Genomic DNA, 18,705 nt, shown 5'->3' on the forward strand with positions numbered 1-18,705 from the left:
GTGCAGCGGGGCCTCCCACTTCTCTTTCTACTCTGGTTAGAGCCTGTTTGTGCTGTTCTCTGAAGGGAAGTAGTACACACCATTGTAGGAAATCTTCAGTTTCTTGGCAATTTCTCGCATGGAATAGCCTTCATTTCTAGAACAAGAATAGACTGTCGAGTTTCACATGAAAGTTCTCTTTTTCTGGCCATTTTGAGCGTTTAATCGACCCCACAAATGTGATGCTCCAGATACTCAACCTGCTCAAAGGAAGGTCAGTTTTATAGCTTCTCTAACCAGCTAAACTGTTTTCAGCTGTGCTAACATGATTGCACAAGGGTTTTTCTAATCATCCATTAGCCTTCTGACGCAATGAGCAAACACATTGTACCATTAGAACACTGGAGTGATAGTTGCTGGAAATGGGCCTCTATACACCTATGTAGATATTGCACCAAAAACCAGACATTTGCAGCTAGAATAGTCATTTGTCCAAAAATGCTCCATTGAAACCCATTCAAACTGACATTTTTGATCCCACAGCCATCAGAGCAGAAAAACAGGACTTGTATTATTTCTGGGTGTCATTCTGGGCTTTTGACTCTGAATTTGTCATTTTGACTATTTTCCACCTGATGAGGTCATTTTGACCATATTTGGCATATGGAGGAAATACATGCTATTTCCACTAGGTGACCTGTCACAGTCAATGTAGCTGCTGATCACTGACATATCCCAGACTGTCAGCAGCTACACTCACACACTGACATATCCCAGACTGTCAGCAGCTACACTCACACACTGACATATCCCAGACTGTCAGCAGCTACACTCACACACTGACATATCCCAGACTGTCAGCAGCTACACTCACACACTGACATATCCCAGACTGTCAGCAGCTACACTCACACACTGACATATCCCAGACTGTCAGCAGCTACACTCACACACTGACATATCCCAGACTGTCAGCAGCAAAAAAAAATCTTTTTGTGTGTTTTATTTTTGTTAAAAATAATTTTTTATTTTGGTTTTTTTTGTAATTCAAAAGCATAGTAAGGACATGACATACACCTGTCTTTTTTAAATGGTTTAATAAAAAAAAATGAAAATGAAATATATTTGATATTTTTTATCAGGACTGATGTTCATTAAAAAATTAACTAAATGAAAGTAGTAAAAATAAAATTAATGTATAATATTTTTTACAGCCCGATTTTGAAAAGTGCAGTGTGTGCACAGAGCGATATGTGTGTGTGAGCGATATTAAAGTGGAGCCCTGAGGGTATCAAAATAAATGCTTGCTAAAAAACTGTTTCTCCAGACTTATTATAAAAAATGCATGTTGTCGCTGATTATTTGAATACCACTTCCTTCATGAAAAGCAAAAGTTCATTTCACAGCGCTTGGTTTTCCTCTGTTGAAAAAACACAATCTGCAACACCACTGATCAGCGAGTCGATCATTTCGTCCGATCATCTCGTCCTAAAAAGTCTCGAGCCTGATGGCTGCTCTCTCCTCTGCTGCTGCCGGTGAACCAGTTCAGGAGCGCTCACGTGATTGGCTGAATGTGAGCGGCCTGGTTTGGTTTCAGAGTTTACACACTGAACTAGAAACCAACAGGCCAGGAACTAAAGTGTGCTCTTTGTGTTTGTGTGTGTGTGTGTGTGTGTGTCAAAGAAATATTGTGTGTGTGTGTGTGTGTGTGTGTGTGTGTGTGTGTGTGTGTGTGTGTGTGTGTGTGTGTGTGTGTGTGTTTTTGTGTGTGTGTTGTGTGTGTGTGTTGTGTGCTGCGCAAATAAATCGGACTAGGTGAGTCAGAGGATGCTTTTTTCAGGCAGGATGCAGTGTGAGTTTGAAACCTGTAAGTATGTAAGAGAGAAAAACAAAAAGTTTTTTGTGCCTTTGTGCCCTCCACCTTTTTCATTTGTCAGTATGATCAAATGCAAAGTTCGTTGATCTGGTGACAGTTAGTTTCAGTGTGTGACCATTAATGTGTATTTCACACACACACACACACACACACACACAACACACACACAGCACAAGCAGGCAGGGTTTTCATTAGTTTTCCCATTTTCAGATATATTATGGCAAAGGATTAATTTGTCTTGCAATGTTGCGTTTAAAAACACGGTTTGCAGATCCTTAAAAAGTAAAGTAAATGCATTTAACTCTTTAATAAAAAAAGCCGAACTAGCTGCTTGCTTGGTATTAATTCTTAATTAATCTTTTGCAAAAGTGCTTAAAAAAAATGCTTATGAAATCTTGGGATTTTAAGAAATTTTACTTTGACCATGTGATATTGTTTTGAGCACGATATTTGGCGTTATATTTTAATGCTTGCTGATAAAATTATTTATTGTTAAAAGTTAACACTCAACCAAAATAACACCTCAATCTGGAGCTCTACAGCTCTGTGATAACATCAAGTATCAAAAAAGTATGAACTTTTACATCAGTCATGGCAGTTCTGAAGTGAGTTTTCATTTTTGTGTTGTGTCCAGTGAAATTTTTTTCCCTTCAAAACTAATTTTTTGAGTCGGCCGGTCTGTGTCTTTCTTTAATTATTTTTTTTTCAGTGTTGTTTTGTTGCAACTCAAGTTGTGTAGCTTTCATTTATCATATCATTTTTTGTAATTCAGTCATGCGCTGATGAAAGATTTGCTAAAGGCACAAAACAAAGTTTTGATGTTGATGGTTTAAAAAATCTAAAAGTAATCGTAAAAGACAAAGCCGAAAAAATGTCTAAATCCTAAAATTAACTAGAATCCTAGAATTTTTCCAAAAATCTGCAGAGAAATGTCCTAAATTCCAAGAAATGTCCTAAAAACTAGGTAACCAATATCCAAGAAGCATTGCTTCCGTAAAAAATCTGAGAAATTTACTGAAGGAGTGAGTTCAACTTCTGTGAGCCGAGGAGCGACAGAGAGCTCCTCCTGTCACAGAGACAGATTTCTCTGAAAGTGTTGGAGGCGTTTTGGGTTAATGGAAGAACTTGCAGAGCATCGGTCCAGCTGTTGAGAAAAAGTGAAAGCTGATTATCTCAAAGACGCTGTTATTGGTGCAGTGGAGGTGTTTAAATTGTTGTTTTGTTGCTTTAGTTTCAGTCGATTTACTTCAAATCGGGACAGTTAGTCAGTGAGCTGCAGCCGCCTCCCTCAGATCCTCCTCTCTGGGAGACGCACTTTTACTGCTGTCAGGTGATAATCTGTGTGGTATTTCCTCCAGGAACTCTTTCTGCTGCCAAACTCTCCTCCTTTGTCTTCAGGTCGAGCCTCGACATGCCGTCATGATTGCTGAATTAAAAAAAAAAAACCACAAAAAACACGTCGACTGTGCAGTGCCGCTCTGAGATATCACCGATATCTAAGTGTAGCGCCGCTCTGAGAAACTGCCAAAAAAAATCACACACTGTGCAAATTAACTGTATAAAAATTGGTTTAAAAATGCCTTAATTCTGCTGTGAGCAGAAAATGACAGCAAAATTTAAAATATTTACATAATATATTCTCTTCTCTTGTTGAAAAAAAAAAAAATCAGTTTATTCAAATTTGTTTAAAAACGGTAAAAAAAAAATTGGAAAAAAATTAATCGAAAACTACGACCTTATTAATTATTAATATTATTCAACAATAATAATAATGTAATGTTATTTGTGTTTTATATATACCAGTGCTGAAATATTTTATTTGATTAAATATTGTGTGTATTATATATTATTTATTTAAAAGTATTTTTTTATTTTTTTATTTTTTATTTTATTATGTTTATTGTTTTTGTTATTATCATTATATTAATTTAAGTATTGATCTATTTCCATATTTATTTTTATCGTTTATCGCTCGATGATTTAAATACATATTTCTGGCTCCCCCTGCTGGGATGCACTGCAGCTGTTTTCATGTGTGAATTTATAATTAACTCCATCTGTGGGTTTTCTTTTTGTTATTGCTGAACGCAAACGTCTGACCCCAAACGCCCGTTTGGAAATTTTAAAAAATAAAAAATAAAAAAAAGATATAATCCGAGGGCTGTCTTGACTTTTACTTGATTTGTCTTATTTCACAAGCAAATACAAGTGTAGTTAAAAAATAAATAAAATTTAAAATAAAATTGAAAAAAGCTATAATCAGAGTGCTGTCCTGTGTCTTATTTTACATGCAAATACATGGGTGGTTTTATAATAAATAAATTAAATTAAATTAAATTAAAAATAAAAAAAGCTATAATAGGAGTGCTGTCCTGATTTTGAAGCACCACTGATTATGAACACTTTCATTACGCTTTTAAATAATATTTTTCTTGAATTTTTGACTCATAAAAATGTGTCTGTGCGTGACAAAGTAATACTTTGTTCAAACACATAAAAAGTGACAGTACTGGAGTATTTCCTGAAGTACTTTGTCCTGGACAGATAGTCTGTGTCTCTGTGTCAGTGATGGACAGGAGGACAGTGCTGTTACCCGCGCCATGTCCACTGTGAAGTCCTCAAACAGCTTCCAGATGTGATTGGACGTGTAGATTTCCTTCATCTCCACCTCTGTGTCCACGTAGCAGTGATTCACGAAGTTCACATACGCAACCTTCACCTGGGGACAGAGACGGGGGGACAGAGACACCGAGACAGAGACGGGGGGACAGAGACACCGAGACAGAGACGGGGGGACAGAGACACAGAGACAGAGACACCGAGACAGAGACACCGGGACAGAGACACGGGGACAGAGACAGACACAGACAGACACAGACAAACACAGACAGAGTTCATGGTTCATACACTTTTTTTGACTAATACATTTCCAGGACTTTTCCAGGACTCTGAGGCAAATTTTAAAGACCAAACAAACGACCACTGATGCTCTTTATCCTTATCGGTTCTTTTTTGGCGATTTACTTTTTAATTCTTTTAGATTTTTTTGTTTGTTTTTTTTTTTGTTTGTTTGGTTGTTTTATTTTTTGTGATTTTTTTGGCAATTTTTGAAAAAAACATTTTGGCAAGTTTTTACTTTGGGCAATTTTTAAAGAAAACATTTTAGGGGTTAAAAAATAACTTTTTTGCAATTTTTGAAAAAAAAACATTTGGGCCATTTTTTAATTATTATTTTTTGCAGTTTGTTAAGAAAACATTTTAGCTTTTTTTTCATCAAAATGTGCCTTTAAATCCCAAATGTTTTCTTCAAAAATAACCAAAGTAACACGATTTATCACCAGAAAAAAACAGAAATAATCATGGACAAAATTCTGTGACATTTCCAACTTTTCCAGGACTGAAAACAGCTATTGCTAAATTCCATGACTTTTCCAGGTCTTTTCTGACTCTACGAACGCTGAGAGTTAGTTTATTATTTCAGAGAAAAGTGGTTTAAAAGTCTCAGTGACAGAAAATCACACAGACGTGAGATAAAACACGGTAATGTTGCAGAGACGCGCTGCGTCCATTTCAACCTCCTAAAGAAAAGATTTACTCCATAAAAAAAATTTGGCCGTTATTTTAACACAGGTGTGTCGCAGCTGTATGCACAGGATCAAAGGTTACACACACACACACACACACACACTCTCTCTGTACCTCGGTGATGCAGTCCTCGTGTGTCACCACTCTGACCACGTCCTCCAGAGGCAGCAGCGACGTACATTTGATCTCCGTGTAAACGTTTTTCCCCTCGGCGCAGGCCGCCAACAGCTCCACCAGAGAGATGTGATACCTGCAGGGTGAGACGAGCGATTCTCGACTTTTAAAGGAATCGTTTTGTGAAAACTATTCTGCATATGTGAAAAACATAAACAGACAAAAGACAACAAAAACTCAGCAGCGATGATGAATGAAGATGGTCGAAGGTCTGACAGAAGGAGGCGGGAAGTCGTTTACAACCACAACATCATTTTTTATGTTGTTGTGTCTGTGTTGTTAATGGAGACTTTTGTCCACGCTGGTCCACTATCAGAGACAGTTACCACAGGGACCACTCAGGACTGCTCACATTTATGTCCACTACAAGCGTTTTTGCCTCCAGGTGTCCGAGAGCATTTTATAACGGATCCCAGCACTGAAATTAAATGTTTTCTTTGACGTAATGCAGTCCGTTTGTTACTGGGACCGAGTCTCACTCAGAGGAGACATTTCGCAGGAGCAACGTCAGCGGAAACGTCAGTGGAAACGTCAGCGGAAACGTCAGCGAGCGCTGCAGAGAGAAGTGCCGAAAAGACAGAACACCTGGCCAAGTGTTATAAAAGGATTTTAACACCACGGCTGAATTTATTTCAAGAATGTGAGTCTAAAAGATTTCAAACAAGACTTCTTCACGAGCGAGACGAAACGATAAAAAACGTTTAATTTCTCTGTCGACCTTCAACCTCCAAATCATTAGCAGCTTATTCTTGAGACCAAGTGGACGTTTGTGCCAAATTCGAGGCAATTCCCAGCAAGCAACTTTGGGTTCTTAAAACGTTCTGTGAATGTTACAATGCAACCAACGCAATGTTTTAGTGAGGTTTTCGTGTTTTTGTTGCTGTTAACATATCACATTACATTTTCATTTTGTAAAAAAGGTCTGTAATCTCAGTCCTCAGTAACATTTCCTGAATGTTTCTTCGAAAACGTTCTCCCTTTGTTCTCATGTAACATTGTGGGAACATTTTGTCAAAAAACATTTTATGATCTGTCACCTCTCAACATCACCAAAACATCCTCAGAGTGCTGCAGTTCAAACGTTACGTCTATTGGAGACTGTAAACGGACTGATAAACGGATATGATCAGATCTGGAGCCAGATTAGTGCCTCAGCGAGGTCTGCTGAGTCACGGTTTCCTCCAGGTGTCTCTATTTAACCAAACTGGATCACCATAGTAACTAATGCCCGATCCCCATTGTAGCTGATGCTGGATCACCATGGTAACTTACATGTCAAACTTCACCTGGTCGGGAGTAGTTTATGTTCTGAGTTTCAGCTTGAAATTATAATCAGATAATCAGCGTCAACATATGAACTGAAAAAGTTAATAATACACTTTATATATGACTTGTCGAGCCATAATGTTACATAAACGCACAGTTATCATTGTGCATTACAACACTTTATTTGATGTTCTGTTATTCTGCAGTTTATCAGTGATGCAGAAAATCTGAGACAGATTATTTTTAACCTTATTCATGTGTTTACGGCTCCCACTGAACTACTGAATGTGTGTGATCACATTAAACATGAACAGGTCACTAAATGTTTTTAATCAGGATGATGTTAATTAACATGAATTTAACATAAAATGCGATATAATTCCTTCAAATCGTACGTTATGCTTACAGATAAGTCTGCTAATATTGAACACATATTATTCAATTTGACTTTGATTCGTCTAAAAACTAAAGCGATTTATAGTCTCCTTCCTGAATATAGTTCTTGATTATAATGTTTAAATCTGCTGCATCAGTTTAAAGTTTCAGAGCTGCAGAATGAGCCGCAGTGATATATCGCCTACAAAGATCGTCGATATTAACGTGTGTATTTACTTAAACGTTATTTTGTGTAGCTCCCGCCTTTAATGAAGCAGCAGTGTCACTTTGTGATCTAATAATGTTTAATATTGATTAAACGCTGTAGGCGGCACGCGATCGTTTATTTTTAACGCGTCATTTGACTCATTTCTGAGAAAGTCGAGAGCCAATGAGCGCGAGGACACCGAGAAGCGTCACCAGACGGATATTTCGTACATTTACGGCTCAAAAACATGGCGGTCTCCCGATCCGGCCACTCACCTGCAGCTCACGCTGCCACGTGTCCAATCCGCGCTCCCTGCGTCCTCTCAGACGCGACTGCACCCACAACGGTCCGCTAGGTTTTGGTTTTTCGCTGCAAAACAAAATGCGCGCAAATGCGGCCAGCTGACGACGGCGATCCTCCGCCATGTTTGTTTTCCTTCTGAAGTCACGTTTGATCACGCGAGATTCCATGAGATCACGGAAAATGTACATAGTGGCCGAAAGTGGAATTACGCCGTTGGGGTCGGTCACGTGACGCACTCTGAATCCAAAAAAAGACTTTTTTCTCTTAGTTCAAAACAGAAATTAAATCAGTTGGCCATTTATTTCACTAATGTATTTATTGTATTTCAGAGTTTTTGGTAAAAAAAAAAAAAAAAGCTTTTTTTTTTTCTTGTACTAACAAACTAATTCCTATTTCAAAGGAATTAGGAAGGACATTTGTTTCAACATTTTAATTCTGGATCAAACACATTGATATGATTGAATTTATATGTCTTACTGGAAAATACCATATCCATAAAATTAACTTCCTTCAAACCAAACCAAATATGGTACTTATTACTTTATTTTTTTATTACTTATATGGTACTTATTTTGTGTTGAACTGCAATATCTCAAACAAGAAAGCCACAAAAACCTCTCAAATACTTGGAAAAAAAATTAAAAATTATAATGAATTCATACAGGATAAGGATGTATGTATATGCATTTTATGATGCAATATTTACAAAAAAAAGAAAGAAAGACCTTAATTGGACACTTATAATTTTACATCTCCCTCAGACACTCTGGAATTGTTTTTACATTGTTTTTGTTCTGTCCTCTTAATTTAATTTATTGTAATTTTATTTATAATGGATTCTTTTTTCTGATTTTGGTTAACTATAAACGGCGAGTGTGTGGTTTCACGATCCGGCCGAATCGTCTCGTGTGTGCGTTCTCACGATCACAACATTAAACATCGTTTAAATCTGTCATTACGTCTGCGTTCTCCCACATTTAAACAATCGGTTAACTAGTGTGTACCAGCCTTCAGTCAGCATTTAGCCTCACGGGGACATTATTTAAAATGATAAACATCCTTTAAAAGCTCATTGAACGTTAGATTGAAATGTTTTCTTTAAAACATTATTGCAACTTATAGGTAACATTAGCCAATGTTGTGGGAATGTTCCCTGCTGGCATGGTTCCCTCAGGGATTTCCTGAGGAATCGTATTCACAAAAATGAGACGAATGCAAGGTCAGCCTGAGCTTGACCTTTGACCACCAAAATCTAATCAAACATCCTCGAGTCCACATAACGTTTGTGCTGAATTAAAAAAAAAACTTTGATCCTTTTCATTAAGTTTTTCCGTTCTATAATTCTCCTTCACGCCTTTCAGAGGTAAATATTGTATTTTTTTCCGCTCTACATTTGTCTGACAGTTTCAGATGTTGCAGTTTTCCCGACTGCTTCCCACTGAGCGTGCACAGGCTGTTGAGGTTGCCGTGGTTACCTGAGCGGGCTGCTCTCGCCGACGCCCTCCCTGCTCTCCGCCATCAGCTCCAGCATGTCGTTGAAGGAGGCCTTGTCGTTGTAAAAGACGACCACGTCCTCGCCGGCGTTGGTCAACTGCAGACAGAGAAACAGCGTCACGTCAGCACAAAAACGCACCGAGACATTTTTTTTGTCCACAGTGACGCGTCCTCGTCCTCACCTCGGTCATTATCATGTCCTGGCACTTCTTGACGTACTTGCCCTCAGCCTTGATGATGGTGTGGAGGAAGTTGAGGTACTGGACGTGGCGGCCGTGCGTGGCCAGGCAGTGGATGAAGTGCTGCAGGACGCTCTCGGAGATCTCGCTGCACAGCTGGTAGTTATTGTTGAAGATGTGCTGCACCGTCTCCGCCTCCAGCAGCTGCAGACGGACGGACCGCCAGAGTTCACAACTTTTCCATTTAACGTCAATCGTTACATTTTTTAAATAAATCAATTTGGTCATTAATTCAGTTTGTGAAATGTCAAAACCAGAGCGTGATGAAGTTTTAACCAGCTAATGTTGGACTTCTTTCAGCCAAACAAACCGGATTTATTGGCATTTTTCTTTGTTTTGAGTCATTCAGTTGTCTATAAAACATCAGAGAAAAGTTGGCGGCTTGTTTGTCCAAGAATCCAAAAACTGCAAAATGTATTAATTTAAAATTTACAACCAAACCAGAAAAAACACACAATAAATTATATCATTTTGTCACCCTGTGTGCTTTTAACTAAAAATAAAATTCATTCCCATTAAAATGTTTTTTTTAAATATTTTTTTAGAAAAGATGCCACAAAATCAGACTTTTGCAGCAACGGTTGTCTAACTGACTGAGCAGTTTTAGGAGCAGCATACCCCGGGGTTCAGGAACAGGTTGAGGTTCTTGTGCAGCAGAGCCTGGTTCTCCTGGTTCCCCATACAGAACTTCTGTAGGAACAGGTGAGTGTACCTGATGATCTCCTGCATCTTCACGTCGTTCTGCAGACAGACAGAGAGACAGAGGGATAGACGGAGAGAGAGACAGACAGGGCTGAGAGGGTTAATGTTTAGACTCTTTCCAAACTCTTTCCAACATTAACATGTCAGGAGCAGAGCTGCATTTCTCCAATCAGCTTTAAAGGGTCATTTGTTTCCTGTAGTGTAGGGCTGGGCCATATGGAAAAAAGTCTTATCACGATAATTTTTTTGATATCAGTCGATATCGATATATATCACGATATACATCAAATCAGTGTTTCTGTCGAGCTTAAAGGTCCCTTTGACTCCTCAGTGAGATATGAAGATATCATCAGGTTAATGTTGGTTTAAATATTTATTTTCTGTCAGACATTGAACATGACAAATATACTGTAGAACAGCATCACCAGCTGGAGGACCTATTCTACTAAAACTCACAGAGGTCCAGTTACTAAAATGTCCTCCCAGCAAAGGTCCGAGCCTCATACATAAAATCAATATCACCATTAACTGAACATTTTACTTTGATTATGATTAATGAACGATTATTTTGCCTTTTGCTCTTTTTTTGTGGTTTGTTTTTTGCCCTCATAGTTCACTGACACAGTTTCATGTGACCATGGTGTGTTGGAGTGTAATAAACACGTGATTTATTATTATTTATTAAACTTTCGAGCATTATATAAAAATGAAAAGCTCCATCTTAAACAAACTTCAGGTAAATTGAAGCACATTGTGCTGATAATAGTCCAACCTCTCCTGACTGCAGGACTCTGACTTCAGCTTCTGTCAAACTTCTGTGCTGTTAATCATTTTACTCAGGAATTAAAAACTTTTGAGTCGGCCTACTTCTCCTATAGCTGCCAACAGCCTGCCAACATTCACAGTTAGAGAAAGGCTGAAAATAAGCTCATGTGCTTGTGGCCCCGGGCCCCAAAAATATTACATCTGCCCCTGGTAATAATAATGAGAGCTCAGTGCGAGCGGCTGGATGAGACACGGAGCGATGCGTCCTGCTGTTTCTAAATAATTCATCCAAAGTCTGATTAAAGCTAAAAACTAACACAAAGTCGTCTGTAGAAGTCTGAAGAAGTCACTTTCATCTCTGCAGATGTGTCTGTTTCAGACACTTTGGTGCTGTGAGAAGAAGCTGCGCTCTGTTTGTCTGTCTCACTGCGCTGCTGTCGGACCATCAGCTGTTTGATCCGCCGTGATGAAATGCTGTGGCTGTCAAACACTCAGCTGTGCTATAGTCAACAACGTCTTAAAAGCATGAGAACCATCCTTTAATCTGAGATATGTCCTAAAATCCAAGGAATTACTTAAATCCAAGAAATGTCCTAAACTCTGAGAAACATCCTAAAACCAAAGAAATGTCCTAAAATCCTAGAAACATGTACGGGGCTGCTGTGACTGGCCCCTGGCCTCCTATCATTTTGCAGAAGTGGCCCCCAAACAACGCAGGTTTATGTTCCTGCTTTACTGTATTTGTCGTTTAAGCGCCTTTTAGAGACAGAAAACCAAAACTGGATCAAACTGATCAATAATAAACTGAAACTGAAGACGTAACAGTCTAAAAAAACTAACCGACCTCCATCAGTCAGTTTCCAGATTCTCTTTCAGTCGATCAGCAGCAGCTCAGTGACTCTGTTAGGGGGCTTTTATTTTGGCGGGGTGCGGTCTTACCTGGTCGTAGGACACCTGCAGCAGGTCCAGCATGACTTTATGAGCTCCCATGTTCTTCAGCAGCCTCTGCTGCTTCTTCCAAACCCCGCTGCTGCACATCTTATTCAGCCTCTCCAGGATCTGCAGAGGACACAGACAGTGAGACAGATCTTTCATGACTGCCTCAGACTATGACAGCTGCTGTTAACTTTGCTGTTTAATCAGGATTCATTATTCAGTTACACTGGAATATTGATATTTTTCAACCAGGCTCCTTTTATTCATTTTTATGTTTCTAAGTGACTCCTGAGAACCATATACTGTATATAATATATATTATATTATATATATTATATTATATTCCTCAACCAGGAAATTAATTTCCAGCATCCTGATCAAGTTTTATGCATCAATTTATGATGGAAATATTATATAAACAAAAACATAAAATACAAAAAATGGGCTTAAAATAAAATATAATGCAGTAAGGCTCTGGGGCATTCTGTTTGGCTTTCACGTGCTTTTTTTCTTCTGGAGGAAGAAAATAAATCAACATAATGTCAAATAAACATGCATGCTTTAAAAACAAACTTAATAAATAAAAAAAACATTGTATTTCAGTTAAAGGTCTGAATTTATGGAACATCTGTAGTGAGGTATGGAAAAAATACAGCAAATATTAATATCATTTGGATTAATGTAACATTTAATGACTGGAAGCTAAAATCGATTGAAAATAAAAGAAAATGAAAACAGTTTGATCAGTTTGATTGCTGAACTTTAGAATGTAATTTCATGTTTTTTTTAAATCATGATGTTTTGCAAATCTTTTTTTTCTTCTCTGTAACTTCTGACTAAATGTTATTTTACATCAAGATGACGGCGTGAGAAATTTGGGAAATACTGGATTTTGGTTACTTAACAACAACTTTACACTACATGGTTCAAGTGACCCAATTCCGATTTTTTTCTCCCATGTGACCCAGTTCGGATATGCGTTATGACCGTGTCAGCAGAAAAAAAGCACATGGAGTCGGATATCTTCAGATCCGAATCAGGCCTCGATCACATGTGGATGAAAATCCGATATGAATCGGATATCTGCTGATGTGACTGCAGCGTAAGCGGACAGATCGGATTCACCCTGTTATTGTTGCATGTCTTGAAAAATGCGTAGATCGATGATGTATGCACGCACGTGTCTGCCAAAACAACACATCTGCAGACAATTTAAACTACAACAGCGAAAGCTCGGGGGCTGCATAGACTATTAAAAAAGGAAAACGGCGGCCAGTGGAGTAACGCCAAAGTCACCTGCCTTTTGAGCCTGTGGCGGGAAGAGTCAGACCAGGCGAAACTTAACGTTACGTACAGAAACAAACCAGTTTATGAACAAATATCCAAGAGCGGGGTTACAAACGGATTCAGCTGGTTGCAGTATTAAATCATGCTCGGTGAAACTCAAGAATAATAAACCAAAAGAGTTTCACATGACATAACGGGGAAATATTAACTCAGGAGCTGCAGGAGAGACTGGCGCTGAATGATAGGCCTGTCACCCAGCCACATGGTTGCCATGGTTATGGAGATTCAAACGCCCGGTTTCTAAAAATGTCAGAGCACTAAATCAGAATTGGGCATTAAGAGCTGCAGTGTAAATGCTGCCTTATACCAACAAAATATCAACGTAATTTCTTCTTTTTCTTAAAATTATCTTTAAACACGTGGGCCTTATGAGGGGATTTCTTCAGAGTCATTATGAGCGGGAGGAAAGATTAGACTCTCCTTCCACTCTTTCAGTGTACAGTGTGAGCGTGCGAGTATTGTTCAAGATAGATTTCCAAAAATGTGATCTTATCCTTTTTTTCCTTCTTTATTTCCATTTATGACATTTGTTATGCAGATTGAATATTGTGAAAATATAACTGCACGTAATTATTCTGACCAGTGAAGAAAACAACAGACTAAAGCAGGAGCACAACATAAAAGACCTCATCAACAAACAGAGAAGTAAAAGCCCCGCCCACGCTGACTGACTGACAGGCGACCTGTTGGAGGTGCACCACAGAAACACCATGACAGAGACGGAGACCAAAACAACCCCAAATCAGATAAGACTGAAGGACTGCGGATGGACGAGTAATCTCACCTCTTTGACCTTCTGGTAGTTCTCGTTGCCCTTCTCCAGCTTCTCCTTCTTGGGCGTCGCGTCCTCTGAAGCTCCCTGCAGGACGCAGAGAGGAAGACAGCATATGCAACTCTCACACACATTATACACACTGGAATCATTCGTACAGTATATATGTTACGATTATGAACACATACTTTATGAAGAAAAAAAAAAGGACAGATGAAGACTTCTATGTTAGGCTTGGGCGGTATTACAGTACACCAGGGTTTTTGAGAAATACAGATGGTATTTTTTTCAATACCATCCTAAATACAGGACCACCTTTTTCTATTTAAGTCATTGTATGTAGTGCACAGCACGCACCACCAGAGTTCAGTCTCTACTAGTGGAACAGGCAGCTGAGCTGAAAGACACAGCAACACCTAGTGGTGGAGGGAGAAGTTACAGGACTGTAAACAGCCGGTGGCCAGCAGGCGGCAAGAGATCATGGGGAATAATGTCAAGTTTTTCTACATCTACTTTGGTGAATTAAGGATTTATTTGGACCAAACCGGAGCTGGTGATTGTTGGTACAGTGGACTCACGTACTAGATTACTAACAAGAGGAAACAAGACAGTTTGGGTGAGTTTTATTTTATTTTTGTTGAGTTTGAATTAGCATGTTTTATGAGTTAAAGAGGCTATTAAGCCTCGTCAGTCTTTTGTGACCGAGAGAATTCAAAGGGTGTACGGTTGTATTTCTCTGTTTACTAAGGAAAATAGGTGTGAGAATATTACTTAACATTTTGTGCGTTTCTGTTATGTATTTATTTGTCTGAAAAACTGAAAGCAAGTTGCACTACTGCTGTTTGGGAGCCCCATACACTTACTGTCATATACTTTATACCCCAGTGAAATTTCAGAAAGGTATGAGGGTATAAAATATTACATACCGCCCAAGCCTAATTTATGTCATGTAGACCCTCAGAAATTCTTGCAGCTAAGTGAACACAGAAAGGTATTTTCTGTGCTGGGGAAGCCATCTTTATTTTCAATATCTATCATGCAGAGTTTTAATATGGAGAAAGGGCTTTCTGCACACCAAAAGCAGCAGAAGTTAGTGGCAGAACGTTATTGTCCAAAATGTGAAAACTTTTGGACAAAATGTGAAGACTTCATGACACAGCAGGTATTGTGCTGTGATATACAAATTGCCTCCACGTTTGAGTCTTTCACGTTCCCTCAATATTTCCAATTTGTTCAGCAATTCAAATACGTCCGGAAAAACAATCATAAGAGCTTTATTGGCAGGGACGTCACTTTCTTAAATAGAACAGGAAAGTGGCCCCGAAATTAGCAAGAAGTATGCAAAAAATGTCTGCAGTTTTGCATGTTGACAAGTCAACTTAAAGAAATTAAGCCTCTTAACTGCTTTGATTATTGTCTACTGCTACTGGCAACCACTACCACACTGAATGACACATTAAATACTAACCCAGTCGAACCATCTGGCCAGCGTTTTCCAGAACAGACTTAGCACTTGTTAGGTTGTTGTTAATGGCTTGATATACAGTGTAAGTGTGTATAAGATGGGTGACAACGGTAAAATTGTGCTGTTAAGACATGTTTGGAGAAATGTGCCTTAATTTCCCAGCAGAACAAAACAATAAAGAGAGAGAGAGCGAGACATGACATGCAACAAAAAAAACCCCAAACCAATCCTGAACCCAGGACCAAACAGTTGCACCTTAACCATCAGACATCAGCAGGCACCACACCACCGGTAAGTACAGTAAGTACAAAAACACAGATCCAAAGGTTTAAGGAACATCTTTAAGAGTTTCTGTTCAGTGGTTTAATTTTATTAGTGATACTTTATTAGTTTTCAATTATTGTTAGTCCTCTCTTGAGATATTAGTTCTTGTGCTGGTTTAAGATGTGACCTTTAGTTAGTTTGTTAGTGGTTACACATTGTTACGTGATATTTAGTTAGTTACAGAAGCTCTGAAAGTCATTCAGCCACGTAGACATGAAGATCACACGCATTAGCTCTGAAAAGGTGTAAGTCTTTGGGAGTTAGTGATTTTAAAGCTTCCTAAATCTAATGAACTAAATCTAAAGCTGTATGCTGATGATATTGCTCTTTTCATCACCTTCTCAACTTTCTTTCTTCCTTAAAAATGTGTATTTTAAAAAACAACATTGTTTTTCTGTGTCTTATATCAAGTATTTGGAGACAGATATGACCCAGTTATAATACTTGTGGCAGTAACAGAAACTACTTCCTATTCAGGCAATCAGGTAGATTTTGGTGATTAAAAATCTGTGAATTAGATGACTAAATAATTCAACAAAAACACTTGTTGGCCTACACAAACCTTCGTCAGGGTGTCAAAAAAAGAGAATACATAAATATGCCCAAAGTATTTTGTTTTTTGCGCTTATTCTGAAAAAGACAATATTCCTACACTTTAAAATCAAGTTTATCTGATTAAGGCTTAAAAACGTTTATTCTAATTGGTTTATTTCTAGAATTATTAAGCAACCTCAACACAAAAGGTCCTAAACTTATTATCAGGATTTACCTTTTTACTTTTATTAATACTACTGCCTATTATAAAATTAAAGATGAGCATAATGATGTTTTTGTCCCCCACCTCTCCTTTGTCCTTCTTCTCTTTCTTGTCCTTCTTCCCGTCTCCTCCTCCTGAGCTCTTCTTCTCCACCCACAGCTCAGATTTCTCCACCAGCGTCCGGAGACGATCCAGATCCGCTTTGATCAGCTTGTAGTTCTCCACATCCTGAGCCGAGATCAGCAGCTGGACCTGCAGAGGCACCGAGACACAATTTGGAGGATTTACACAAATGTCCTGGTCAATCAGTCTGTTTGTGACCTTTTTTTTTTCCTGCTTATTATCTCCATCAAGTGTAAACTTAAAGGGGCTTATGTGCGTTTACTGGTCTGATAAAGTGCATTCTGGTAGCTGTAGGTTTTCCACCTCTTAAGCAAAAGTAAATTCCTTCTTCTCGTTTTTTTCTGTGTCTTTCTACTGCAGAGACATCGTTTTTTTTAAGAACATCTTCCCAGCAGTCAGTATGTTTCCACGGCGTTAGAAAAATGCGTATCATCGTCTTAGTCTGAACAAACTGGATTTTAAAAATCCATGTAAACATGTTAGTGTGACTGAAATCAGACTAACACACCCAGATAATGTGACAGGAAGTGGAGTTATTACGTCATGTAAACACCTCGTCAGACTTTAACTGGACTCGGCGCTCTGCGCATCCTCCGAGTCGCTCGCTGGCCTTTCCTCAGTGGTTAGGGACTGTTTGTTATTTATGAGGGGGGAAGAGGTGCTGCAAAACGAGCCAGGCATTTTAAAAACATTAAACACTGAGGAGGGACATGTGTTTTTAATTTTGGCTTAACTTGAAAAGGTCGTATTTTACATTTATATAAATAAAAAGGTCACACACTTCTTTAATTCTGTATGTGTGTGTGTGTGTGTGTGTGTGTGTGTGTGTGTGTGTGCACGGGTACCTGTTTGAAGGTGTGCAGCACTTCCTGTCTCTGGCTGAAGTGTCTGAAGAGCAGCTGCAGGGCTCCAGACACCAGAGGAGGGTAGTCGTGCATGGTGAGGTGGGTCAGCACGCGCAGGAACATACGACCGCCTTCATCATCCACCTCCAGAATACTGTTCCCTTTGCTGTACACACACACACACACACACACACACACACACACACACGTGCACGCACACACACATGCATGCATGCATGCACACACACACACACACACACACACACACACACAATATCTAATATCTATATATTGATCTAGATCTGCATCTCATGCTCCAAAAACCTCTGATTATAGTGATGCATTTTTTGTGAATAAAACCTTGTTAATAAATATGTAAAAGTAGATGTCTTTTTAAAGGGCTCATACACATTTTTATCAATACATTTCCAGGACTTTTTCCATGAATTTGAATGACATGAATTTTTAAAGATTTTTTTGTCCAAACAGGTTTGGTGATTTTTGAAGAAAACATGCCCCAAATGGCACCACTCATCACAGCCAGAATTTCTTTCAATTTCTGACAGTCTGACAGTTATTACACAGGTTTGTGACACAAAATTCCATGACTTTCCCAATACCTTCAAGGTATATTGAGTCTTCCAAAACTTTTCCAGGCCCTAAAATTGCTATTTGCAATTTCCATACTTTTGCAGGTTTTTTTTACAACCGTACAAACCCTGTCTGACTTTGCATGTGGTGCATGTGCAGCTTTACATACCCGACCCCAAACATGGCCTCTGCCTGCTCTCCTATGTGCTGCAGGTTGATGGTGGCTGAGGAGGGACAAACACACAAAGGGTTAATAAAAAACAGACCTGCAGTCACAAAAAAACTCAGTTGGATTGAGATTACACACACACACACACACACACACACACACACACACACACACTCACAGGATGCTTTGATGGTAAAAACAAGAAGCACATTTAGATCAATTTAAATGATTTATGTTAAACATGAAATGGAAACAGAAGACGCGTCTGTGTCTGGACGTCTTATCACCCTGAAATGAAAAGTTTTTCTGGATTCTACCTGTGGTGTCCGTGCTGACTGGGACGTGTGGGAGCATTGAGAGAGTAAAAATGATTTAGTGAGTTATATGCTGGAAAATCAAAATTTGTTTTT

The 18,705-nt window shown here is 38.8% G+C and overlaps 1 protein-coding gene across 1 annotated transcript; it reads right to left on the minus strand.

The window, feature by feature from the left end:
- Positions 1 to 3,846: 3,846 nt before the first annotated feature.
- Positions 3,847 to 18,352, minus strand: LOC121947235 (inositol 1,4,5-trisphosphate receptor type 3-like). Its single transcript, XM_042492194.1, has 10 exons — positions 18,296 to 18,352; positions 17,536 to 17,701; positions 16,652 to 16,819; positions 14,034 to 14,108; positions 11,906 to 12,025; positions 10,118 to 10,240; positions 9,443 to 9,643; positions 9,242 to 9,357; positions 5,555 to 5,690; positions 3,847 to 4,574 (listed from the first exon to the last, which is right to left on the minus strand). Exons 1-10 carry the CDS (start codon positions 18,307 to 18,309, stop codon positions 4,341 to 4,343), a joined length of 1,353 nt encoding a protein of 450 aa, XP_042348128.1. The 5' UTR covers positions 18,310 to 18,352; the 3' UTR covers positions 3,847 to 4,340.
- Between the last annotated feature and the right edge of the window lie 353 nt (positions 18,353 to 18,705).

This window comes from Plectropomus leopardus, chromosome 8, assembly GCF_008729295.1.
Source record: "Plectropomus leopardus isolate mb chromosome 8, YSFRI_Pleo_2.0, whole genome shotgun sequence".
Lineage (NCBI taxonomy): Eukaryota > Metazoa > Chordata > Actinopteri > Perciformes > Serranidae > Plectropomus > Plectropomus leopardus.